General features: G+C 40.8%; 1 protein-coding gene across 3 annotated transcripts in view; it reads left to right on the top strand.

Annotated features, from left to right (window-relative positions):
- CHD7 (chromodomain helicase DNA binding protein 7) overlaps positions 1-27,548 on the top strand; it is a 188,493-nt gene that overhangs the window by 93,831 nt on the left and 67,114 nt on the right. For all 3 annotated transcript variants that reach the window (XM_089685314.1, XM_089685312.1, XM_089685313.1), the window contains exons 4-7: positions 11,877-12,051; positions 12,548-12,685; positions 18,167-18,229; positions 21,535-21,590. In XM_089685314.1, coding sequence (XP_089541440.1) covers positions 11,877-12,051; positions 12,548-12,685; positions 18,167-18,229; positions 21,535-21,590 — 432 coding nt within the window. The remainder of the gene's footprint in view (positions 1-11,876; positions 12,052-12,547; positions 12,686-18,166; positions 18,230-21,534; positions 21,591-27,548) is intronic.

Here is a 27,548-nt window from a genome sequence, read left to right on the forward strand (position 1 = left end):
ATTTGTCACACCAAAGACACCCAGGGACCATGTTTTGTCCCTGAGCCAGGCACAATTTTACATGCAACAATCGCTGCAAAATGGCACCGCTTTAGGGTGTCATTCAGGATGATTCCTTATCGCCCAAATGTAATTGGGGCCTAAAAATCCTGTGTTTGCATTTTTGATTATGTGTGAGATTAAAAAAAAAAAAAAGTGAACACAGGGACCTTATTATGTACTTACTCCTGTAAGAGTAATCATGGGAAAAAGGTGTCTCCACTGAAGCTGTATCACAATCCTTGTTTCCACAACAACCCACAATTTTAAAAATCCAATTGTCACCAGGACAGAAAGTGAGGTGAAGTCTTCTGAACAGGGGCACAGACAGCAAAACAAATGCCATATGGGCGCTAACCCTTCCCTATGCTATCCAAAAATCCTTTAAATTTATTTTTTGTCTGGAGGTACACTTAAAAATGTACCTGTTCCATTTACAAATTCAGCTTAAGAACAAACCTACAGAACCTATCTTTGTAACCCAGGACTGCCTGTTTCAGATTCAGAGAATTTGGAGAAAACTGTGTGCAAGGAGCAATACTAAAACGCAATATTGGATGCCTGTGGTCTTTGGGCCCTCAGACGGTACTGCATTAAAAACGGGCATGATTCTCTGATTGACATCACTGCATGGGCTCAGGAATACTTCCAAAAATCACTGTCTGTGAACACAGTTTGCTGTACTATCCAAAAATGCAAGGTAAAGCTCTATCATTCAAAGAAGAAGCCATATCTGAACATGGTCCAGGACCTCTGCTGTCTTCGCTGAGCCAAAGCTCATTTAAAATGGTCTCTTGCAAAGTGGAAAACTGTCAGACGAATCAAAATTTGACTTGTTTTTTTGCAACCATGAGCAACATGTCTTCCGGACTAAAGAGGAGAGGGACCCTTTCAGCTTGCTCAGCTCAAAAGCCTGCATCTCTGATGGAATGGGGGTGCTTTATTGTGTATGGCATGAGCAGCTTGCACATCTGGAAAGGTAACATAAATGGTGAAATGTATATCCAATTTTTAGAGCAGCTTATGCTCAGCCAAGAAACATTCCTCTACCAAAACTGCAGCAACTGGTCTCCGTTCCCAGATGTTTTCAGAGTGTTAAAAGAAGAGGGGATGCTACACGTGGTCAACGTGGCCTGGTCCCAATTTTTTGAGAATTGGGGTTGTACTTTGTCAGCTTTTTTGTTACTCTGTCCCAACTTTTTTGAGATCTGTTGCCATCAATTTCAAAATTACCATATTTTCTCAGTTTAAACATTTGATAGGTTTTCTATTTTATGTTGTGAACACAATTTAGGTTTGAGATTTGCAGATCATTGCTTTCTGTTTTTATGTAGATTTTACACCGTGTCCCAACTTTTTTTGGGAAATGAGGTTGTACTGAAATGAAATTTATTTTTTTTCCCCCCTTTTTTACAATGTCATTTAACATATAGCTTTCGTTTTTAAAGCCAAATTCCACCATTGGTACCATATTTTATTTTACACCCATATTTAAGGTGTAACATGAAACATGGTAACCTTTGCCAGCTCCACACACCTCCCCACTGTCTGAATTGCAGGGTGTTTCTACCTACAGACTTCTGTTTGGGTTTGAATTTGGTGTGTTTTTGCCTTGCTTCTCAAGCAGACCTGCATCATCCATTCACAGATATGTGAATGGGGAAACTACATCTCACATGTGCCACTACAGGAGAGGGTTTTGTAGTTCTCGGTGGAGCAGTGATGTCACAACACTTGCAGTCCATTGTGTATTCCTTCCACCCATACAACTGAAGGTCTGCACCTCTGTACAGATCTGGTGCTAGAGAACCCTAGTAATGCACCTGTGATCTACTGATTGAGGTTTCAGTGCTCTGCAGACTTCAATGCAAAATTTTAATAAATACAAATTTTTCATTTTTTATAATAATTTTGATGCATTTTATTTATTTTTTTCTGCAAAATGTAGACTATGCCTTTTATTAATATACTTGAAAGTTCTGCTCAGTTAGATGGACTGTTTTACCCTTTTTATCAGCCAGTGTTTACTTCCCATTTTCATTGGCTTTTCCGTTTCCTGAGTGTCCACATTCATGTAGAACCATTGTCAAAAGATATTCCACACATGAAAATATATTTCTTTCAAGCGTTTAATTCTAATACTGGACAATTTGGCAAAGTCTATTTTTTTAAATATTTTTTTTTTTTATTTTTAATCAAGGTTTTTTTTTTAATATCAATAATAAAGAATCTTTAAATTGAACACAGTATGCAAATTACATGAGATGGCCTGGAACCAGAATCTATGGTGTATTGTGTGGATTTAGAAAAAGTGCCCTTGCAGTCCTTGGTCCTAACAGAATAGACGCTCATTGTGTCTGTCCTGGAGCACAGAGAGTGTAATCAGATAAGGATGAAAGGGAGGCTTTATTCAAAATACAAGCAACAAGTTGTATATTTCTCAGGCTAGTCCCCAGTCACTGCAGGCTGCAATCCAATCCTTGGCAAAAAGAGGCAGAGGCCTTCCTGTTCTGTTCCAGACCTAATGCTTTGTTAATGCAGGCCTAGATTACTGCTAAGAAGCCATTTTGTTGAGCTAAACTTTGTAGGATCTCCATCTTTGTCTTTCTAGCGATACTATGGGGGTGATTTACTAAAACTGGTGCACACACAATCTGGTGCAGCTGTACATAGTAACCAATCAGCTTCCAGGTTTTATTGTCAAAGCATGAACTGAATAAGCTGAAGTTAGACGTTGATTGGCTACCATGCACAGCTGCACCAGATGTGTACATTAGTTTTAGTAAATCTCCCCTTATGTCATGCTCCTTGGTCACTAGTTTTTTCTGAATTGCACACTCCTAACTTTCGGAACTCTTCGTGCTGAGACATTTAGGCAAAACTGTACCACACCCTGTTCATACTGCCTGTAATTGAGACACGCTGGGTGTTTATCAATGTTTTCATCTAAGGCTCCTTTCACACTTGTTGGTCGTTTGTCCGTTTTTGTTTTTTTTTATCCATCTGTTGATGGATGAAAAACAGACGTCAATGGAGCTCTATGGAAAAACGGATGAATAGTAAATACTATTAATAAAATAGAAAAAAACCTTTCCTGAGAAATTAAACAAAACCAAATTCCATCTATATCCACTCTACTCAAAGCTATCGTAATGCAGGTTTACAGCAAAGCCAAAGCTGGCCATACACTGGTAGATTTTTGTGTGAACATCTTGTCTGTACATTCAATAATGCCATTACAGATAGACAAATGAGGTTCAGAAAAGCTTTAGAATTCTGTTTTTTACTTTGACTTTAGAATGAATAGATTTTCCTGAATAAAACCACTTTTAGCCTTGGTGCACATATTTGCGGCTGTGCGGGCCACATTTTGCGCGGTACGAGAGCCCATTCATTTGAATGGACTCCCGTGCCCCGTGACACGCAGAGAGGTCCCTGCACTTGTTCTGAAAATGCAGCCCACACGGGAACCTTGGTTCGCAGTACGGTTGCGTCTTCCAGTGCGGGTGGCGTGCCATTAGAACTAATGGCACCCGCCCAAGGGTCCTCATTTCTCTGTGCAGGTGGTGCAGCTGCACGGATTTCTGTGCGGATACGCAGCGGCACCAACCGCACATATGTGAACCTAGCCTTACTATTGGAATTTTGCTCATTCTGCACTCCAATTGAATGTCGTTTTTACCCTATTAACTATTAGGAATGTTTAGATTTCAGAATAATTTTCTAACAAAATTGTACAGGTGTACAACGAACACTTCATACACCTTAAGGCTGCTATACATGGCTTGATTTGCTATGGGCTGAATGATGGAAAATCAATGAATTCCCTAATTCACACTGACAATATGGATGAAGGAATCTCCACTGACGGCTGCATTCTGACATACGCTCCACCTGTGGCTGCCTTGAAGACCATGGCGCTGTCGTACAATGACTGTATCTGATAGGTTCCATCACTGTCCAGCTGATTACATTTTCCACCCGACTCCATCAATTTTGAAATCGGTGTTTGTAAAGCTGAATATTTCCTTGCAGGGCCACCCATGGCTCTAATTTTGGGGTCATTTTACAGGAATTGGACAAAATTTTAGCTGTCTATATGGGTCTTTTGCAGGGGGCTTAAAGTTATGGGGGAAAAGTGGGAGGATTGATTGACAATCCAGTGTGTGTAGGATTCATAGAAACAATTGTTTTCTCTGTGACCTGTGCAGTAAGATGCGGGTCACCGCACTATGTATGAACCAGGCCTTAAAATGAAACTTCACCAGACCCCCACCCCCCTTCTGCCTGGAAAAGCTTTGCTTTAACCTCTTCTTACCTGGTTTGCTGGGATATCCTGATCTCACATACTTGCTCACCCAGGGAATACAGCTGTCACATGCCAGGTCTTGCACTGCAATCTTCCCTGAGATTATCAAGAGCTTGTGGTCTCTTCCTGGTTCTGGCAGTCAGCCTGCTGATGATGTGCTACCAGGTTCCATCCTCCTAAGCCAATGCTTCCTGAGGTACTTAATGTAGATTTCCCAGAAGGCTGCTAGAGTGGGGCTGATGTGATGTTCGATTAGACTAGTATAGAAGGCGGAGACAGACTGGACTAAGGATATAGAAAAAAGGGTAAAAACAAAAATTCTAATGCAATCAAGGATTTGGCAGTGAAGGTCAACGTTGAACTGGCCAATCATGGCCATGGCCTGATGAACTTACTGAAATTTCAGCCATGGTTGGCTCTGTTGGCTGTGTGGTGTCTGTAAAAATTGTTGGCTGTGCAGTGCCTGCATCCTATCAGATGCCATCCCTTTTCAGGTATAAAGAGAGCCGTGGATTCAACAAGAGAAACCTGTGCTTGTGTTACTAGTTAAGCTGTGTTCCCTCCCCAGTAGACAAAGGCAATATAGAGCGTAATATAAGGACTCATTACCAGTATAATGCAAATGTTAGTTACTGTATCGATATGCCTCCTATGTTTCCCTGTTCTGTGTAATAGGAAGCTAAAAAGATGACTTCATGTGTATCTTGAAGATAAAAGCAGTCCACTTCTTCAGTCCAATCTTCCTAAAATTGTGATTCTATAACATCCTATGTTGAGACTGAGGAGCATGTATTTCATGTTATTTTGTAGGACGTGCAAGGAAATGTCTCACTGGCTCCCTTGGCATAAATCCCATATCACTTTATTATAAGGGAGCCCCATGGTGGCGGTCTAGCCTATACACTAGATTTATCACACAATCCTTCAGTAGTTTTTCATTTTGCTATCTGTTAACAAGCTGCACAATTACAGCCTTTGCCTTTGTTATGATTGACATTGCAAGCGTTTATGAGAGTTTATATAATGGTTGCTGTTTTTAACCTTCATATGACGGAAATAGGTTTACTTTCAATTGTGCTAAATGAGTAACGTTTACAAGTGGTTTAGCTTTCAGTGAAAAATTTCTTTAAAAGATATTTTTTTTCGGATATATATAATGCACTTCGTAATGACCCGATTATGACAGTAAAATGCATACCACTTATCATACTTAACCTTCAGCCTTGAACGTTTGCTCGATATTATGTTGTGCTAGATGCTTTTAGAAGGGATTTTTTTTGTAGTTTCAAAGAAAAGATTGTTTGTAATTCCTGCCATTAATACAAAAATAGTGAGCCATCGTGTTGTATTTATAGAGTGCCGCACAAATCTGCCACTTTCCCTTGAGTTTTACTATAAATGATCTCTTTTTCCGCACATTGTGGCATTGGCATTGACCACATGCTGGATTCTCTAATGGGGAAACGCCTGAACCGACATCTTAACATGAACCTGGTGTGGTTTTATTACAGCCCTTTATAACATTAACCAGTAGCAGCTTTCCTTTGTAAGCTTCATGTTTGAAGCCTAATGATGCTGCAGGGGGACAGGCAGGCACTCAACACACCACCTTCAGCCTGGTCATCCTATAGCTGTGTGAGCACCAACTGAAAATTATTTTGTAGAATTCTGTGGTTCAGGAGATATTCCGGTTTAACGTAATGTAACTATGCATTGTGTTAGTCCATTTGGCTTCCTAATGCTTCAAAAGCAACACTGCACACCACACTGCACAGGAGTGCTTCACCGCATGTTGTGTATTGCAGTACAGGTGTCATTGGAAAGGTGCAGATAATGAATGGTGCCACAGCTTTCTAATGCGCATATGAACATTATTGCATTGCAGCTGTGTGATTCCAGCCCTTTGAAACTATAATAAAATCTTGTTTAGGCAGGTGTTCTTTAACCCTTTGACGACCAGTATTTTTTTTTTTTTGTGCATCCATTAACTGGGCAATAACTCTTAATTTTTGTGGTTTGAGCATTAGGAACTCATACAGTCACACATTCCTAGGTCTATGCTGAGAGGTTAACGTGTATGTTACCCAAACATTTCATATTCCTAATATTTGCCTGCTGTACCATATACTTGTATTAAAAAGTATCCTGTTCTCTTTTGTATATCTTCCTTTTTGTGAAATACCTGGTAATTCTACCAGTCTCCCTATTGCAAACTGACCATGCTAGGTATGGTAACACATCATTCCCAGCATGGTAAGTTTTCTGGTTGTGCAGGAAGCACAGCCTGCCTGTCCTCTAATGGCCAAGACTTCTGCTGACAGGCCCCCCCCCTGCACAACTCTTCACTGGGAAGATCAGTGTACTGCTGTTTCTCTGTCTCTTGCTGACATGCCCCCTTGCAGTCTCCACCTCCACCTCTCTAAGGCCCTTATGCAGCTGAAAACAGAGGGCTTGTGATCACATAGGGCTCATGTACACAGGGCGTTTGAAAAACTTTTCTGACCACTGGAAGCTTACTGCTAGAAAACGTAGGTTAATAATGTCAGTTTAACAGCATTTGCTTACCGCGTTTATGCACGTTTTTTTGTTTAGAACCGTTTTTAAAATACAACCTCAGGAGACCCTCCCAAATGCCCTGAATACACTGAAAAATAGTAACTATTTCAGACATTTTGTGAGAAATGGAGCAGAAGCAGAGAGAGCACTACTTTCTGATGGGTGTTACAACTGTAGCAAAGTGGCTTGAGAAACATGCTTGCTACTGTGGGAGGAGCTATATAGTGCTGTAATGCCTCCGGATGCATTCTGGAGTGCACACATCACTCCTTGTGCTTTCTTGCTATGTTTTGCTGTGTTCCAGTACAATTCTGTGCAGAAATAATGCAGCACGTTCTACCAATTTTTCCTGCACGCGAAACCTGGAACTGACTGCACTGGTGTACTGGGTCTATTTGAATAGATTGAAAAGGCTGTGCATGCATTTGTGAAGTAAAAAGGCACTGGACAGCATCTGGATATAGACCAGCCCAAAAACGCATCTAAACACAAATGTGCATAAACGCATTTACACACGGTTACAAGAGTTTGACATTTTGAAATGCCGGTAAACACCTGAACATGATTTTTGTGCTTTCAAAAAAATGCCTGTACCCTCAACTGCCTGTAAATGACTGTATACATGGACACATAGGAAAACATAAAGGAGAGTTCAGGGGCTTCTGAAAAAAACGCACAACTTCAGTTTAGCAGCTGCAGTTTACATGAGCCCTTACTGTATATTAAAAAGAGAAAAAGGTATTTAATATTTTTGTGTATACACACAAATGTTTTTCCTTCTCTTTCTATTTTAAACTGGGTTGTTTTAACTGGTAACTCAGCAAGGGATCTGTTCACTTATCCCCTGCTGATTGGAGCAGAGTGGGCAGATGACAGGTCCGTGTTCACTCAATCTTTGCAGAATGGACACACAGAGCCTGCTGTATGGGCTACTGAGTGTAAAAGGGCTCCACTGTCCGTTTTAAACCCAACTGCTATCTGATCTGCCTAGACCAAGGGGGACAGATCCCCTTCTGTGGTTTTTTAATTAATTTTTTTGCAGATTGGATTGGAAGTCTGTTTAAACTCACCGGTTCATTGAGATGTGAAAAACTAATTTAAAGTGATTCTAAAGGCTTTTTTTTTTGTAAATAACAAACATGTCATACTTGCCTGCTGTGTGCAGTGGTTTTGCACAGAGAAGCCCGGATCCTCCTCTTCTTGGGTCCCCCGCTGGTGCACCTGGCCTGTCCCTCCTGTCTGGTGCCCTCACAGCAAGCGGCTAGTTATGGGGGCACCCTCTACTCCATGTGTCCATTCACACTCCATTCATACATGGAGCTGTGGCTCGGCCCTGCCCCCTCTTCTCTCTTTGGCCCACTGGCTGTGATTGACAGCAGTGGGAGCCAATGGCTCCCACTTCTGTCTCTCAGCCAATGAGGAGAGGAAGACCCGGGATAGCCGAGACTCCAGTGTACATTGCTGGATCGAGAGGGGACTTAGGTGAGTATTGGGGGGGCTGCTGCACAGAGAAGGTTTTTATTTCCCTAATGCATTGAATGCATGAAGTTAAACCTTGATCCTTTAAAACCACTTTAATGTTCTTGGGGCAAGGGACGATTTACATTGGGATTTGTAAAGTTTTATATTTTAGTCACAAAGGGGTTAACAAGTCAAAGAACAGTAACCCATGGCAACTAGTGACCTTTGTCAAATCCAAATGCTTTATATAGCAGGGGGATTCCCATTTCTGTGAGTTACAGCTTATTTAATAAGCCGGCTTTTCTGATCTTTTAAACTTTGATAATTTTTTTTCTGTTTGAAGAATGATCTTGCCAGCCTTTCCACCTGTGACACAAGAATCCAGAAGTTGTAATAGATTTTGTCGGGAGTATATTCACAGTTAAGAGTGGGTTATTTGCTTTCATTCTGTCATTGCTCCCAATTACATGGTTTATGGTACTGAGCAATCGTGTCCCTGTAGATGCTGAATGATCATTAAGAAACACAACAATCATCAAATGATGCTTTGCATTCCTGAGACACAAATTCATTGTGCACTATGTTCATAAGTCAGTGTGGCATATAAACCTCATATAAATAACAGTAGGGAACTGAATGACGTTTTCCTGTACAGACAATTGGCTTTATGTCCAGAGATGTATGTGATAGTTCTTGCCGTGCACGCTGCTTATAAGCGTATACTGTACCTGGCAATTGATGGCCGAAAGAAGCATTTTTTTTGTAAGTGACAATTTTGTGCCGTCTTGGGGAAAGCATTAAACAAAGTTCTCTCCTTGTCTTCTGGTCTCCAGCTGCTTTCCCAATATTCACCATAGAGAACAGCAGCTGAATACGTTTTGGCTTTGCATATAGTCTTTTTCTTTTTTTTTTCATTTTTCAAGACAGATTACAGTTTTGAAAAACAAAAACTTTATTACAGACCCAAACACATAGGAAAGGGGGGTTACTGTAAAACCCCTGTTTTCTATCAGCAGGGGACCTTTGGCAGATCCTCTCCTAAATGAGGCAGAGTGGGTGGATGTCACATCCATGTCCGCTCAGTTTATGCTGAGCCGTCACTGGTAGACTCCGCTGATCTCTATGGGAGGCAGGGTGTAAATGGACTCTACTTTCCGTTACATCTTGCTGCCTCCTATCTGCTCCACAAAAATGGAAGAGGATGCAGTCCCCGCACTTTCTTTTTATTTGCAGACTGGACCATACCCAAAGGTAGGTGTGTGTAAGTGGACACAAGTGCGTTTTACACCTTCCTGTCCATAGGGATGCTTGAACCTTTTGAACAGGTCCGTCTGAAAAACAGACAGGCGTACCTGATCAGAACACCCATTTGAAAGGGACCTAGGAGTTGTGGAAAGTACAATTTAAAAAAACAAACTCCATAATATAGAAAAAGAGAAGTGTTAATACATGGTCTTTACCCCACCAGGTAAAAGTAAAATCTTCAGCACCGCCTAGTGTCTCAAGCCATCTGGACCATATCAGAGGATGTTTATTTAGAGCAGCCTTTCTCAACCAGGGTGCATTGAGGTTTCTTCAGGGGTGCCTTGGCGAAAGTGTATTTGATTTGGAAGAATAAATCACCTGTAGTGTTGGGTGTCCTACATGTGTGGATGTTGCTATGTTATATAAAACTAAATGAATAGTATTTTACATTTTAGAAGAGGGTGCCTCAAGGCTGTCCATAATTTTAAAGGGTGTCTTGGGACTTACCATAATTTTAGAGGGTGCCTTGAAATTTGTCCATAATTTTAAAGGGTGCCTTGGCTGAAAAAATGTTGAGAAACACTGATTTAGGGTGTTGTTGGGGACCAGAGTTGTATGTGAATTAAATCCAGAGATTCAACATAACACAAAAAATAAGTACATTACTTCAATGCACCCCAGATACACCATTGGTCTTCTCCCTGGTATCTCACCAGTTTGGGACATTTCCACAATAGCTGCAGAAGATCCCTTTTGATCTGAACCACAATTGGAAAGCAGGGAGTCTCACCCCTTACTTATACAGGAATGTAGAAGTCTGATATAATCTATAGGATAGCCTTGGCATGTAATCACTCCTGTTTCTGTGTTTTGTTTTGTTTATTTGTGATCCCACTTTTATATACTAAAGTTTCATTAAAACAAGAAAACAGTCAGAATTTTAATAGCCTAAGAACAAATATGAGGCATCAAACACATTAGAGGAAGTTGATTGCATTTTTGTCAGTTTTTTCATCCATATATAGCTGATCTAAAGGAGAAAAGATTGTGTAGAAGGTGCTAGTGCAACAGTGCATTTCATATTGTTTAACGCCCCTGATATTCAAACTGCAGTCCTCTGACCACCATGACCAGTAGTCGTGTTCAGAACAGTATGTGAAGCTTTCCTGGACTTCTCCCTTGGCTTTGTGTCATCTATCTGTTGTATAGGGGAAATCTGGGAATGCCTCCCTTCAGCTTGTGCTATTAAGAGGTTGAAGAAGGCGCTCTCTGTAACACCATACCTGTGTCAATGAAACTCGCCACCACATCATACTACAACCAAAAACCTTATTTAATTCATGGATAATAATCACTAACCCATCCATACATCCATGTCTCTGTGGCTTATTTGGTTTAGAAATCAATATAAATGACCCCCAGCATTTCTGGCCATCTTGAGTAAGGGCAGATGATTCATGTAGCATTTACTTTCTGGAATCCATCTACCCTTAGCTCAGGCATGCAGATAGGCTAGTGTACGTAGCTGAGAAAACCCTTCCTTTTGACTTCTGGGTTGTATGGCATCAGTTACCTAGGCCTGGAAACCAGGAAGCAACTGAAGAAATCTAAAAAAAAAAAAAATTAAAGTAAATATGGCATACTTAACTATTTACTGCGAATTCTAGCTGCATAAGGATTAAAAATAGTCAGTGCTGATTGAGAGAGTGAAGTTCCACTTTAAAGTATATGTGATGTTTCACCTTGTAAAACAACCCATTCAGTTTATAATAGAAATGCAAGGCAAAACGTGTATGTAAAAAAAAAAAAAAAATTTAGAAGTGATTACATGACTTTTTTTTTCCTCAGCTTCAGAAGGGTCTTAGAGTTTTGGAGGTGACAACTGCAGGGGGAGGTGTCAGCAGGAGGCAGAGAAACCGCAGTACACTGACATTGATCTTCCTAGTGAATGGCCTTTTTCTTAGTTTTTTTTTTTTTTTTATATATATGATTGGTCTTGCTGTGGCTATCATTACAATTGGGAAGAGTGATTAAGAGGGACAAGGGAAACATTTATATGGGAGCTTGATTTTTTAATGGGGTATGATAGCAGTGATCTCTATCAGACTCCTCTTGGTTCCCCTTGACTGACAGTCTTTTGCCATGTCCATGGTCTTAGGCTACTCCTGTATAATGTAATAATCTTTCCTGTGTCCTACCCGTTATTATTCTGCAATTAGAATTAAACTATTGGCAGAAATTAACTATATCTTTTTTTATATTCTAGCAAGTCTGATGCTGATGGAAGTGCACAAAAGAAGAAAGTTGTGAAAGTAAAGCCTGAAGGTGCTGAAAATGAAGAAAATACAGAGAAAACGACTACTACTCCACCCCCTTCATCATCATCACCACCACCAGCAGCACCACCACCACCAGAGGAAGAGGATGACTCTGGTGTACAGGTAATGGCACTCTTGCTCATTAATTGGTTGCTATATTCCCTGCGTTGAAGCCATGTTTTGTAACCACAGCATATAGGTGATCTGCAGGCTGTTCACAACCATTTTAATTATTATTTTATTATTATTATTAGGAGTATGTCACAAATTATAGAGCCATCAATAGCAATTTAAAAAGATTAAGAAGCTAGACCTCTCAAAACAGGGAAAAAGTGATCTTAGATTTTCTGTATTGGGTATTGCCATATTGTGTTTTTTAGCTCCAAGTCTCCTCTGTGTCTGTGTACAGTTCAACACCCAAAATACAAAATCTCAGCAGTGGTACTGAATAGGCTACAGGTTTTGTTTTTAGTCCTTCCCTCTAACCCCACCACCCCCTGCTGTATGGATTTTAATGTCAGAAATGTACAAATTCATGTATGTGTGTCTTGTTAATTTTTATTGTTTTTGTATTCCTATAAAAAACACCCTTTTTTTTTTTTTTTTTTTTTTTTAACAGAAAAGGCGATCCAGCCGACAAGTTAAAAGGAAACGCTACACAGAAGATCTGGAATTTAAGATTTCAGATGAAGAGCCTGATGATCTTGATGGGACTGGAAGAGACTCGCCATCCAATCTGTCACAGTCTGAACAGCAGGTAAGTGGCCCTCCCTAATGCCTGGTTCACACCTCTGCAGTTTGCTTTTCATCCCTTTTTTGCGGTGCGTTTTGCATTTTTGCACACGTTTTTGATGCATTTTACATTTTTCTTTTTTTTGGGCCAATTTGTTGCTGGGCAGATTAAAAAATGCAAAACTGTCAAAAACGCATCAAAATCTCACTACATGTTTTTCTGCATCTCCATGGAAGTCTGTTGAACCAAAAACACACTGTTTTGCATTTAAAAAAAAAAGTCCCTCTTTTCAAAAATGCAGTGGCTGAAAAAAGCATCAATGTGAATGTGCTGTATAGGAAACCTTGCTAATTGGACTGTAATGCGTTTCTGTAAAAAGCACGCAGAAACACATAGGTGTAAACCAGGCCTAACGCCATATAACTGTTCTCAAAGCCTTGCTCAATGTAACTAACCTCGCCACTTTATTACAAAAACAGACATCCTTGTTTTAGCTTTTGTAAATCAAACAAGTGAAAATGTAAAAATAAGAATTGTGGATGTTGCCATTTGCTTCCATTACACACAAAAGGAGTACAAATCTATAATTATTATAATTAACCGTAATGTTTGCTGGTGTTTTCCTTTATTTTGCCCTTATGGGAAATTGTTTCTAAACCTGTCTTAGTCAATACTTGATTTTTATGATGTAGCCAGCCTCTGTTGCATTGTGCATACATCATGGGATGTCTGTTTATAAACTTTGTGATTTTGTTTTTTTATTTTTGCTGTATTTGTGCAGTTATTTTTAAATTTGTAATTGTACAGCTATTTTTATCTACATTTAAGTTACAAATGTATTGATATTTCCCATAAGACTGTTTTGTCCAAAGACTTGATTGTTTCTACTTGTCTATTTTTTAGTTTAATTTTGAAGTATAACAGCTGATCATATTAATAACCTTTTTACAGTAATGTTAGTAGGATTTATGCTTTAAATCAGTAAGCAAAAAAATGAACTATAATGGCCAATGACAAATACGAAGTAAAAAAAAAAAAAAAAAAAAACATCTAAAAAAATATTTTTTAATATCTTCATGATTTGTTTTAACTTTTGTCAATTTGACAAGCTATGGTTGAACTATTTTAATGTGAAAAGACCCAAAGCAGATACATGAGGTAGAAATGCTTTAAAAAAATGGGGTTAATGCAAGACAATAGAAACAAATGCCTAATATGCTTTGATATTGCAGTGAAAAACCAGTATGGATGTGATGCTTGTATATGGGATATATAGAAATGTGTTTTATTTTCCCAGCGATAGCAGGCTAGTTCTGGAGTGGTATCAGTGTGATTATCTGCCTTAGCAAAGGCTTAAAGAAATCTCTGAAAAGCAAGCTGTTCTTTGAACCATCACAGCCTATTACTGTCCATCCATTTCTGATTCAACAGTGCTTCCAGCGATTGAGTCAGCACAAAATTGCCTTAATAGAAAGCACTGGGATATTTTACAACCTGTGCTGCTGAGGATTCAGTTTGTGTCTGCTAACCAGGGTTGCTCTGCTTTAATGTGCTATTCATTACTCTGCACATTGCACTCTTAACTCTTTTTAGAGTCTCGTTTTTTTTCCCCTTGATATTGATTGGTGGATAGTGTGTGTTCCATTCCCATAGTATCGAAATGGAAATGCAACACTTTTATGGAAAAAACACCATGTTGATCTTAGCTGCCACAGAACCACTTAGAACTTATCATTTGACAATCTATTGCTATTGATTTTTTTGCAATATTTATTACTTTCTCTGAACTTTTTGTAAAATTATTGTATATGAAGTTATCAGATATGCATTCAACTAAACTAAAACTACTTGTGTATGGGAAGGAAGGTACTGAGGCATCTTTTGATATATATTGACTGGTTTGTGCAAAGTATTTTCAGAAAAACATCGACATGTGTTCAAAGCAGCCGAGAGGCTAACATTTTGTAAACTCATGCTCTAATGAATGCGACCAATTAGGGTTAACTGAGGGTTAATAAAGGGTTAAATGGGAACTAATTTTATTGGAGAAAAAACTTTAACCCTACTTGTCAGGTCGGTTTAAATCCGTATTAAACCCAAAAATAAATGTTTATTATATTGTCGCTTACCAATTCCTAAATGTGATGGCTGCATTCGTTTTCTTTTATAGGCTTTTTTTTTCTTTTTCACCTGGTGATTCAGCCAGTAAGACTGTTTTTCCATAGAATATGCTGTCCTGCAGATGTAGCAGTTAGTGTTGAGACAAACTATTCACTACTGACAGAGGTGCTTGCAATGATCTGTTTTTATTTATTCATAAACCTTTATTGAAAAGACAAAAAGCTAATGCTCTAACTGCTTGTGTAACTGCAGTGTGAGCTGGCATTTGGCTTCAATTTATTAGATGCATTAGCAAATTTAAATACACTAACACTCCCCTCCCCCCAAGCTGACAATGCTACTTTCTAAAGGTGCCCCTGTGCTCCTTCATCAAAAGGGGGAACTGTAATACAGGAGGAGTGTCACTGGCTAAATCACCAGGTAAAAACAGAGGGGGGAAAAAAACGAAAAAAGAAAAAAAAAGGCAGCAATCACATCTAAGGGATTGGTAAGCTGCAATATACAGTGGATATAAAAAATCTACACACCTCTGTTAAAATGCCAGGTTTCTGTGATGTGCAAAAAATTACAAAGAATTTCAGAACTTTTTCCACCTTTTTAATGTGACCTATAAACTGTACAACTCAATTGAAAAACAAACTGAAATGTTCTGAAACATAAAAAAACTAAAATAATGTGGTTGCATAAGTGTGCATTATAACTGGGGATGTAGCTGTGTTCAGAATTAAAAGATCACATTCAAAATCATGTTAAATAGGAGTCAGTACACACCTGCCATCATTTTAAATGCCTCTGATTAACCCCAAATTTCAGCTGTTCTAGTAGGCCTTTCCTGACATTTTCTTAGTCGCATCCTACAGCAAAAGCCATGGTCTGCAGAGAGCTTCCAAAGCATCAGAAGGATCTCATTGTTAAAAGGTATCAGTCAGGGGAAGGGTACAAAAGAATTTCCAAGGCATTAGATATACCATGGAACACAGTGAAGACAGTCATCAAGTGGAGAAAATGTGGCGCATCAGTGAAAAATTATCAAGAACTGGACGTCCCTCCAAAATTGACGAGAAGAAAACTGGTCTGGCAGGCTGCCAAGAGGACTACAGCAACATTAAAGGAGCTGCAGGAATATCTGGAAAGTACTGACAGTGTGAATGTGACAATCTCCCGTATTCTTCATATGTCAGGGCTATGGAGTAGAGTGGCAAAACAAAAGCCGTTTCTTATGAAGAAAAACATCCAAGCCCTGCTAAATTTTGCAAAAACACCTCTGAAGTCTCCCAAAAGCATGTGGGAAAATTACTTGGGGTCTGATGAAACCAAGGTTGAACTTTTTGGCCATAATTCCAAAAGATATGTTTGGCGCAAAAACATCACCTAAAGAACACAATACCCACAATGAAGCATGGTGGTGGCAGCATCATGCTTTGGGGCTGTTTTTCTTCAGCTGGAACTGGGGCCTTAGTCAAGGTAGAGGGAATTATGAACAGTTCTAAATACCAGTCAATATTGGCACAAAACCTTCAGGCTTCTGCTAGAAAGCTGAACATGAAGAGGAACTTCATCTTTCAGCATGACAATGACCCAAAGTATACATCCAAATCAACAAAGGAATGACTTAACCAGAAGAAGATTAAAGTTTTGGAATGGCCCAGCCAGAGCCCAGACCTGAATTCGATTGAAAATCTGTGGGGTGATCTTTTTGCACGGAAGGGTGGGCAAATATTGCCAAGTCAAGATGTTCCATGCTGATAGACTCATACCCAGAAAGACTTGAGTGCTGTAATAAAATCAAAAGGTACTTCATTGAAGTATTAGTTTAAGGGTGTGCACACTTATGCAACTATATTTTAGTTTTTTATTTTTACTTCCCTCCACCTAAAAGATTTCAGTTTGTTGTACAGTTTATCGGTCACATTAATCCTGGGTTCACACTTGTGCAGTGCAGCATACCGCATGTGATTTGCACAGGAACCACACCGCATTCCTATGCAAATCACATGTGAATTCTGTGTGGTGCAATTTGAACCATACATTTTGTATGTCTCAAATCTCACCACATCAGCACCATAAAGGTGCAGGACCCTTTTTTGGTCTGCACTAGAATCTGATTTCATGGTTATTCACACCCATGCGATCCGATTCTGCACATCGCACTGTGTTTTGTGGACCGAATTCGGGGGGTTGTGTTAGCTTAACATACACACCCGCAGCGATTTGTATTAACTGGGTGAGATTGTGATGTGGTGTGGAATTCAAACAGAAACCTCTGCAAATTCCGCACCTCATCAGTGTGAACCTAGGCTAAAGGTGAAAAAAGTTCTGAAATGATCCATCTTTGTTTCATTTTTTTTACATCACAGAAACCTGACTGTATTACATTTTTGGATTTGGGTTTAATACACTTTACCTTGCATCATCCCCTTGATCTGCAGATGAGGGAAACTGAGTAGATACAAAACTGCTTCTGAACAGTATTTAAAATGCTATGTCAGACAATTTGTATTTACAGCTACTGTATTTTGCTTAGGAGCCCCTAGCTGTATTGCCGAGAACTGCAAGAGGTTGGGGGGGGGGGGGGGGGATGGAGAGCGAGTGGTGGCAGAAGGACTGGGTGTACTACACATGCCCAGTGGACTTTGATGAGGTTCTTTTGGGCATGTGTAGCTTATCCAGTGTCCAAATCCAGTTATATTGCACATCTCTCCATCATATTGGGAATCTAGTTGTGAGCTATTAAGACTGTTTGCCAACAAGTGCATCTTTGCTTGCCAATCCATTTATTAAAATTAAATGTCAGTGCTAATGCCATGCACTCTGTCAATCCACAACACATGTGTTATCTTTACTTTTTCTGTTTGGGTCTGAAAGTCAAATGTCACCAAACAAGGAGAGGCAGGGTCTGCCCTCCCAACCGCTACCAGCAAGGTCTTTGTTTTCCTTGACCCAGGAAGGAAAATGTTAGGCAGGGTGTCACTTGATGGTTCCCCACTCTGGAGTACATTTGCAGTATATTCCTAGGAGTAAAATAGGGGGCAGTTTATATCTCCATTATGGTGGTGCCAGTAGTCCACTAGTGTATTCTTAATGGGAATATATGGTGGGTGCACATCTAAGACAGGAAAATAAAGTAGAAGTAACAGCAGAATATCTGATGAGTATGTGGATTAGGTTGCACTTCCTGCCACCATCAGACCTCAGTACATGCCTGTCAGGTATTTGGTCTTTGTGGTTTTTGGACAGGGTCAGAAAGGATTCAAACATTTGGTACAAAGTTCCACTTCTACCCACCAACAGTTGTCAACTCTGCATGACTTTGTTCTCATGGTTCTAATTTACATGATGCCTATATTTTAACTGAAACACTTGTCTGGTTAATTGCTCTTTTAGGAAGCTCTTGATGAAGGACCTGTTGTGGAGAAGATAATGAGCAGCCGCATGACTAAAAAACTGGTAATTGTTTCTTTTATATTGAAAAAAAAATGTTTAATCTCATATATGTGTGTTGAGATCTGCAGCAGACAGGTATGTTTTGGGCAGCACAGTGAATTAGTGGTTAGTACCTCTGCCTTGCAGCAATCAGAACACTACCTGCATGGAGTTTGCATGGTTCTCCTTGTGCTTATGTAGGTTTTCTCTGGGTACACTGTTTTCTTCCCACTCTCAAAAGACATGCTGTTAGGCTATTTGGCTTCTGTCTCAATTGAACCTAGTAGGTTTATCTATGCATGTGATATGGGTCCTTAGATTGTAAGATTCCTTGAAGGCAGGGGTGCATGTGAACCTACAGTATGTAAATACCTGTAATAAATAAAGTCGATTCACTTCCTGTGCACAGTAAAGGAAGTGATTGTTAGCTGAACCAGAACTCCGTATGTCTTTTTAGATTAGTAAAATGTCCTTTTCTTAGTAATGTCACCAGTGAATTGTTCCGCTGTATGCTTGTGGCTAGTGTCTGACAAAATGGCTGCTGTGCAGTATTCAGGCATATGACTTGTGCTTATGTTTTCTGTTAATGTTGTGTCTGTATAGCGATATTCCCCAAGGGGGCTGTGTATTTGCTAGTCTTTTCTTCATAGCTTTGTTTTTGACCATCCTAAATCTCCTATTAGATTTTTTTTTAGTGTGCTGAACTTGTCAGTCAAAGCATTTTAAACAGTTTGCACATTTGAATAGAGATTACAGCTTAGTTGTATTATAATATTCACACTTCATCTCTTTCCTTCTCACACTTTCTAGGTACTTAACATATATTTACCAAATAGACATAAAACAGAGCAGGTGCTGGTTGTAAACAATACCGTGTGATTTACACTTGCGCCAGTTTCTGTAAGGACACCCTAGTAAGGCTTATATTAAGCAACCAGCGCCATTTCCTACAGCTTTTTATTGCTCTGGCACAATTCTTCTACTTTGCTTCAGTTTTTATGGATGCAAAACTAACTGGCTTTCTATTTTTTTTTTTTTTTTTTTTTTTCTTTCTGTTTTTTTGTTTTGAATAGAGCAGAGTCACTGCTGGGTAGGTTGACCTGCTCTGTTTGTATCTTGGGGATCATTGTCCCCACAAAGTAGAACATAACAGAAAACCCAAAATTTTACATCTCATTGGAACCAGAATTGGGAAGAAAGTCTTCCAATGAGGAAACCTATTTTGGTTTTTAGGTTTCCTCTGAATGTCTAGGACTGTACGTGTGGGAAAATCTCACCAACAGAACAAAGACTGTAAAAAGTGAATTTCAAGTTTTTGGGGTTTTTTTGTTTTTTTAAAGCCTTCCTACTCCATCTAAAACCAAAAAGAAAAGGCATGGTTATTCATACACTTGAAGTCCATCTCCAGGCACAAAAAAACAATCCATCATTACAGCAGTTACACTTTTCATTGGCAGAAGAGAACCCCCCCCATCAAGCTAATTCTACAGCTGTCACATCTGTCCTTTTTGCCTGTGGGGTAAGCACAGTTCTCACTCTGTGTCTGCTCAGGTGTATGCACCACGGGGCTTATAGACCCAGGCGCTACAGTCACATTCCCCCCCCCCCCGATCCCTTTGGCCATTCCCAAAGCAAAGCCTGGGACTGTGTGTTTTGTGAATGATCTGGTGTGAAGGGGCTCAGAGATGTGAGTAGCACTGAGGTCTATATGACCTGTGGCGCTTATATCTGAGCAGACAGACGTACAGTGGGAGCCATACTTCCCCCACTCCCAATAATAAAGAACAGACTTGGCTGCTGAGGAATTAAGCCAACCTGATGGAAAGGGTTTTTTTTAATTTTTCATTCTGTGATTTTTTTTTTTTTTTTTTGTGTGTGTGCCCATAAGCGGGCTTTAAACATGTGATCGAGAAGCCTCTAATAGAAGCAGGCATTCCTCTCTCTCTTCCTCTGTATTCTAGTTCTGGGGCAGTAGAACTGAACCTGCTCTGCCTCACAGCAAGTGGTGTCTTCACTCCAGATTTAGTATGCATCCTGGAAGATGAAGAGTAGCTGCTCCCTGATAGAGGCTTCTTGGAGCAACCAGAAATATGCAAGCATAGACAAATGGCACACTTTAGTAAACTGTATTTTTATTGATTTGCTGGGATGGAGGCTTTAGGATTGAATGGTGCACTGTCTCTGTAAGCAGTTTAGTTCTCTGGTGTTGTATTAGGTTATCCATACAGTTGTGTTTATTGTACACAAATTGAATTGCAGTTTTTATGCCCTGTGTGTGAGCTTAGCTGGCTTTAGTTTGTGCACATCTGTGTTTTTGTACAGATCGTTTTCAGGGGTAGACTCCTCTCCTAGGCATTCCTATGGGGATTTACTATCAGTGTTCGAAAGCATTGGAGACTGTGCTGTAAAATTCACTTTCGCTTTGCTATTGAACCATTACTCTTTCTAGTGTACGTGTGCTGACATCGTCTTTTCAGGAATTTTCTTTCTCGCGTTCCCATTGGCTTCATTCACATTCATTCAGCTCTAGTTAAAAACAGCTTCTGAGAAAGTGCAGACTCGCTCTTTCAGCATCTCTCAAATGAACGTCTTAACTGGTGTCTTAACCGCCGTGGTGAGAGCATTGTATCAAATCCGATTCAGTCATGCCCTTAGTGATGTCTTAAGTGCGAACACGAAAGCAATATAAATTGTCGACCACAAGCATTTTGTAGTCAGCGGTTAGCTTCCTCTCAACACACAGGCACACACCCCGTAGAAGCCAATTGTAAAAATGCAGCAAGACTGTATTGAGCCAGCCAAAAATAATACATTTGGCATTAGGGAGTGCAGTTGTTAATTGGCTGCTGCCTGAGAAAATGGTACACTTGGCGTCTACTTAACGCTGTGGGTTTGGCAGCCAGCCAGGTACAGGGTCAGGCCGTTGTGAATGAAAACGGCGTGCAGTGAGGGAGGAGTTAAACATTATTCATGTCTCAGATATGACAATGCAGAGTCAGACAGCTGTTCTTCAAGGGAACATTTGCTTTTTATTTACAAGGGTTTAATGGTTAATATTGTGATGGTACAACACACGCCATGTGATATACATTATTCTGTCTGAACGCATAAAGAGTCATGAAGAACGGAGTCTGCAGTTCAGACGGCTACAAATCATTTTATTACTCATAATGAGTGGAATCCTGCTAGAGAGACATAGCTGGCTGGCCGGATTACACATTATGAATATCTAAAACTCCTGTGCTGCTTGTAACTTCCCAGCCAGTTGTGCTCGGCAATGATTCACCTATGTTCATTAAAACTCTGAAATGTGCTTTCTTCCCTTGTAGCTGGAGTCTGGGGAAGAAGTAGAAGTGGAAGAATTTTATGTGAAGTACAAGAACTTGTAAGTAAATTGTTTTATCTCTAATATTGCTCAGAGGCGAGCAGTCTGTAGCTCAGTCTGTAGTCTCAGCTGGGTGCCTGGAATATAATGAATGTTCCTGAGAAGCCTTTCCCAATATGTGGTACCTTTACTCCCAGGGGGTACTTTTCATAGGTTTAGGGGTGTTCCTGCCTTCCACATGACTGGCTTTATGCCAGTATGAAACTGCAGTAAATACTTTTTTTTTTTTTTTTTTTTTTTTTTTTTTTTTTTATACAAGACCAAATGGGTTATTGGAATTTTAAAAGAACAGGGAGAATCCTAGTTTGTATTCAGCTGCTATAACGAATATAAACCTACATTCTCGGGGGGTACTTAGCCGACCTTCACCCTCTTTGCCCACTTTCTTATATTATTCCTTTCCCTTTCCTTTCCACAATTGCAAAAGGATTTATTTAAAATTTGGATACCCAGTTTTTGTAAGGGCCCCTTCACTTTCGATCTTTTTCGTCCATCATCCCTGGAGGCTTTGGGTCAGTTTACAAAAATGGACATTAGGGAACTGGCTGCAAAAACTAGGAAAAGGCAGCAGACTCTCCATGATGCCATAGTAAGACAGCAACTTGGGACCTGGTGTGCAGAACCAGTGCAGTTGATCACCACAGAACATCGCTAGATTACCTGGGGGTTTGAGTATGTTGTGGATCCCAGAGTCAAAAAAGGTAATGGTGTACTTGTATGAAGAAAAAAAAAATTCCGGTTGTGGGTGATGCGGGTTTGCTATTAATTAAAAGGAAACCTGTATGGAGAAAGTAGTAGACTTTAACTACTTATTGAGTCACTGACCTGGAGCAAGCATGCAGATATAGTACACTGCATTCAGAAAGTATTCACAGCGCTTAACTTTTGCCACATTTTGTTATAGCCTTATTCCAAAATGGATTAAATTCATTTTTTTTCTCAACATTCTACAAACAATACCCCATAATGACAACATGAAATAAGTTCGTTTTTGAAGTCTTTGCAATTTCTTAAAAATAAAAAACAAAAAAAAAAACATGTACACAAGGGCTCATGTACACTGCAGCTGATAAACTGATGTTTAGGAGCTTTTCTGCGTTTTTTTTTCAGCAGCCCCTGAACTCTCCCTAATGTTTTCCTATGTGTCCATGTATACAGTTTAGTCTTTTTTTTTTTTTTTGAACGCAGCAAAATTGTGTTCAGGATTAGATTTTACCGGGGTTTCAAACGCCAAGCACTTGTAAAAGCGGTTAACTGCGTTTATAAGCATTTGCGTTTAGAAGCGTTTTTTGACTGGTTCATATCCAGGGCGCAATTCGCTAAGCAGTATCCTACCGCACCTGAGTATGCGGTAGAATACCACATAGCATTTTTTTTTTTTGTTTAAATTTGAATCCACTAAAAAAAGGCTACTAAAATACAGCATGATTTTATCAAGTCATGTGGAATTTTAGTAGTAAAAAGCATGCATCATGTTTCAGCTGTCAGCGGGATTCCCACTGACCGCTGAATGTAAAAGAAAGAATTGCTGGCAATTAAAAAATAATAAAAAAAAAAAAACAGCGTGGGGTCCCCCCTTCCCTCCATACCAAGCCGTTTGGGTCTGGTGTGGATTTTGAGGGGAAGCCCCATGCCAAAATTAAAAAAAAAAATGGTGTTGCGAGCCCCCCTCCCCCCAAAGCACCTTGTCCCCATGTTGATGGGGAGAAGGGCCTCTTTCCCACAACCCTGGGCTGTGGTTGTGGGGGTCTGTGGGCAGGGGGCTTATCGGAATCTGGAAGCCCCCTTTATCAAGGGGGCCCCCAGTTCCCACTCCCCCCTCCCCCCAACAACCCCCCTCCACCCCCATGTGAATGAGTATGGGGAACGTGGTACAGCTACCAATTCACAAAAAAAAGCTGTAGTTTGAAAAAATACAGGAGTCATTCTTTGACAAGTCCTTCAATAAAAGAATGTCCCTCGAAGTAGATCCAATGTCAATCATGATGTCCGCCTCTCCGGGGGGAAAAAAAAGGCTGCGCTACTGACCCTGGCTCCCAGTCGTCTGCTCAGAAGCTGGTTTGACAGTTCTTAAATATGTAAGGGGCGGGGCCATCACATATGTGACCACGCCCCGTGTGATGTCAGTGACCGGCATGCCCTGGTTGATGGCACACGGGGTGGGGTCAAACAGGTGATGTCACTGGGTGGCCCCACTCCTTACATATTTAAGAACTGTCAAATTAGCTTCTGAGAAGACAGCCGGGGGCCAGAGTCGGTAGCAGAGTTTTTTTTTTTTTTTTGTTCTTTTGAGCGGTGGATGTTGTGATTGATGTTGTGATTGATGTTGGATCTACTTCGGGGGAAAAAGCACCCCCCCATGTTGAGAGCATGTGGCCTGGTATGGTTCGGGGGGGGCGCTCCCTTACCCGCCCCGCGCTCCTCCCCCTTTCCTGACCTGCCGGGCTACATGCTCGGATAAGGGTCTAGTATGGATTTTGGAGGGGAATCCCACGAAATTTAAATTTTTTTTGTTTATTGCAGCAATTCTTTCTTTTACATTCAGCTGTCAGTGGGAATCCCGCTGACAGCTGAAACATTACCACATGCTTTTCACTACTAAAATACCACATGACTTGATAAAATAACTCATGCAGTATTTTAGTAGCCTTGTTTAAGTGAATTTTCTATTTTTCAGTGCATTCTGGACATTTGGGAGGGTCTCCTGAAGTTATCTTTTAAAAATGCTTCTAAACGCAAACGTGCATAAACGTGGTATGCAAACGCGGCTAAACTGACATTTTTTAACCTACTTTTCTGCTGAAAAACATCCCCACAGCATGATGCTGTCACCACCATGCTTCTCTGTAGGGATGGTATTGGCCAGGTGGTGAGTGGTGCCTGGTTTCCTCCAGACATGATGCTTCGCATTCAGGCGAAAGAGTTCAATGTTTGTTTCATCAGACCAGAGAGTTTTGTTTCTCATGGTCTAAGAGTCCCTCAAGTGCCTTTTGGAAAATTCCAGGCAGCCTTTTACTGAGGAGTGGCTTCCGTCTGGCCACTCTACCATACAGGCCTGATTGGTGGAGTGCTCCAGAGATGGTTGTTTTTTTGGAAGGTTCTTCTCTCTCCATAGAGAAATGCTGGAGCTCTTTCAGAGTGACCATCGGGTGCATGGTTACCACCCTTCTCCCTTGATCGCTCATTTTGGCCGGGCGGCTCGCTCTAGGAAGATTCCTGGTGGTTCCAGACTTCTTCCATTTACAGATGGAGGCCACTGTGCTCATTGGGACCTTTAATGCTGCAGAAATTTTTCTGTACCCATCCCCAGATCTGTGCCTTGATACAATCCTGTCTCGGAGGTCTACGGACAATTCCTTGGACTTCTTGGTTTGTGCTCTGACATGCACGGTTAACTGTGGGACCTTATATAGACAGGTTTATGCGTTCCCTAATCAATCAACTGAATTTCCCACACAGGTGGACTCCAGTCAAGTTGTGGAAACATCTCAAGGATGATCAGTGGCAACAGGATGCCCCAGAGCTTAAATTTGAGTGTCATGGCAAAGGCTGTGAAGACTTATGTACATGTGGTGTTTTTAGTTTTTTTTATTTTTAATAAATTGCAAAGATTTCAAAACAAAGTTCTTTCAAGTTGTCATTATAGGATATTGTTTGCAGAATGTTAAGGGAAAAAAATTAATTTAATCCATTTTGGAATAAAGCTGTAACATAAAATGTGGCAAAAGTTAAGCACTGTGAATACTTTCTGGATGCACTGTAATAGGAAAGTCAGAACTCCTGATCTGCATAATTGTTGACTCTGTCAGGGAATCAGCATAGCAGCTAAGCAGATAACACTTCCAACATATTTCCCCAGTGCAGGTTTTCCATGAAAAGGAAAAACAGAAGGAGATACTTGTTACATATTTGCTTTAACTTAGGGGTATTTAATAAAGTTGAAAAAGGAAAGGAGCAAAGTGTCAAGTGCAGCATCCATTGAAACCAATCTGAATCCATCTTGTACTTGTTTAGGTTCACTAATTTTAATTGGTTGTTTCGGCATACTGGTCCATTATTAATGGAGTATGGTTACCAATATCTTGTCAGCGCAATGTTTACTCAACTCTGTGCATGCATTTTAGGAGTTATTCATAAAAGACTGCATGTTATCATAGACTGTTGTTCATAATAGACTGCAGTGTGCATCAGAGATCTGTCTGCATTGCAAATGTGTGCAAATGAATAGGCATGCTGGTGGTGAGGTGGTTAAAACATGGGGCATAGTAATGGTGCATCATTCATGTTCAGGTCATACTTGAAGGGTGGAAGTGGTGAAATAATCAGTTGTTGCTGCCTACCATTATATGTAAATCATTCATTAATAGTCCCTCAAAGCAGAGGAAAGGGAGGGCTCTTACATAGTTATATAGTTAGTCTGGCTGAAAAAAGACAAAAGTCGATCCAGTTCAACCATAGAAAAAAAAAGTTATAATCCTATACCCGCAGTTGATCCAGAGGAAGGCAAAAAAAACTCAACAATGCATGATCCAATTTGCTCCTGCTGGGAAAAAAATTCCTTCTTGATCCCTTGAGTGGCAATTGGATATTCCCTGGATCAACTTTACCTATAAACCGCCAAAGCTAATGGCCACTACTCAGTCCTCTTACTCCTTGACCTCTCCGCGGCCTTCGACACAGTTGACCACACCCTCCTCCTCGATAAACTACACTCCCTCAGCATCAGAGACTCCGGTCTCTCCTGGCTCTCGTCCGATCTCTCCCAGCGCTCCTTCAGCATTACAGATAACGCTACCACCTCCCCCTCTCTCCCCCTCTCTGTTGGGGTCCCCCAAGGCTCTGTCCTCGGGCCCCTTCTCTTCTCCATCTACACCTCCTCCCTTGGCAAACTGATACACTCCCACAGCTTCAACTATCACCTCTACGCCGATGACACGCAAATTTACCTCTCCACCCCTCAACTCACCCCTTCAGTCTCCGTCCGTATCACCCACCTGCTGAACGACATATCAGACTGGATGTCGCTCTACTTCCTTAAACTGAACCTTTCAAAAACCGAGCTCCTAATTTTCCCCCCAGCCCGCGCCATCTTCCCCCCCCCCCCCCCCCCTCAGCGGCCAGACTCATCCACCTTACCAGCCGCTCCTCTTCTGCCACCCCCCTCTGTCATTCCCTCCACTGGCTTTCGATTGCCCAGCGCATCAAATTCAGACTACTAACACTGACATACAAAGCCATTCATAAGGCTGCCACAAACTACCTCACCGACCTGATACCCAAATACCACCCAACCCGTAATCTTCGCTCCTCAAAAGACCACCTACCTTCTAGCTCCCTTGTCTCCACCTCCCACGCCCAACTGCAGGACTTCTCCAGGACTTCCCCCATCCTCTGGAACTCACTACCCCAATCCATCAGACTGTCACCTACCCTCCTCACCTTTAGGCGCACCCTGAAAACCCATCTCTTCAGGGAAGCCTACCCCACCCTCACCTAACTGCCGATCTCCTCCTACCACTCCATCCCCCACAGCCACTTCCTCCTGTACCAATATCCCCTCCCTCCTAGATTGTAAGCTCAAAAGAGCAGGGCCCTCGAACCCCTCGTGTATTGTTTTGTTACTGTACTGTCTCATGTACTGTCCCCCACTATAATTTACAGCGCTGAGCAAACCTTTTGGCGCTATATAAATACTGTATAATAATAATAATAAATGTTAGTAACCAGTTATATTCTCTGTATCTAAGACAGAATCCAGGCCTTTTTTAAAGCAATCCACTGAGCTGGCCAGAACCAACTCTTGAGGGAGTCTATTCCACATTTTCACAACTCTCACTGTGAAGAAACCTTTCCGTGTTTGGAGATTAAATTTCTTTTCCTCCAGATGTAAAGAGTGCCCCCTTGTCCTCTGTGATGACCTCCAGATGAATAACACAGAGTTCACTATATGAACCACTG

Source organism: Staurois parvus, unplaced genomic scaffold, assembly GCF_062004578.1.
Source record: "Staurois parvus isolate SC_StPar_1 unplaced genomic scaffold, SC_StPar_1.0 ptg000371l, whole genome shotgun sequence".
In the NCBI taxonomy this organism is placed as follows: Eukaryota; Metazoa; Chordata; class Amphibia; order Anura; family Ranidae; genus Staurois; species Staurois parvus.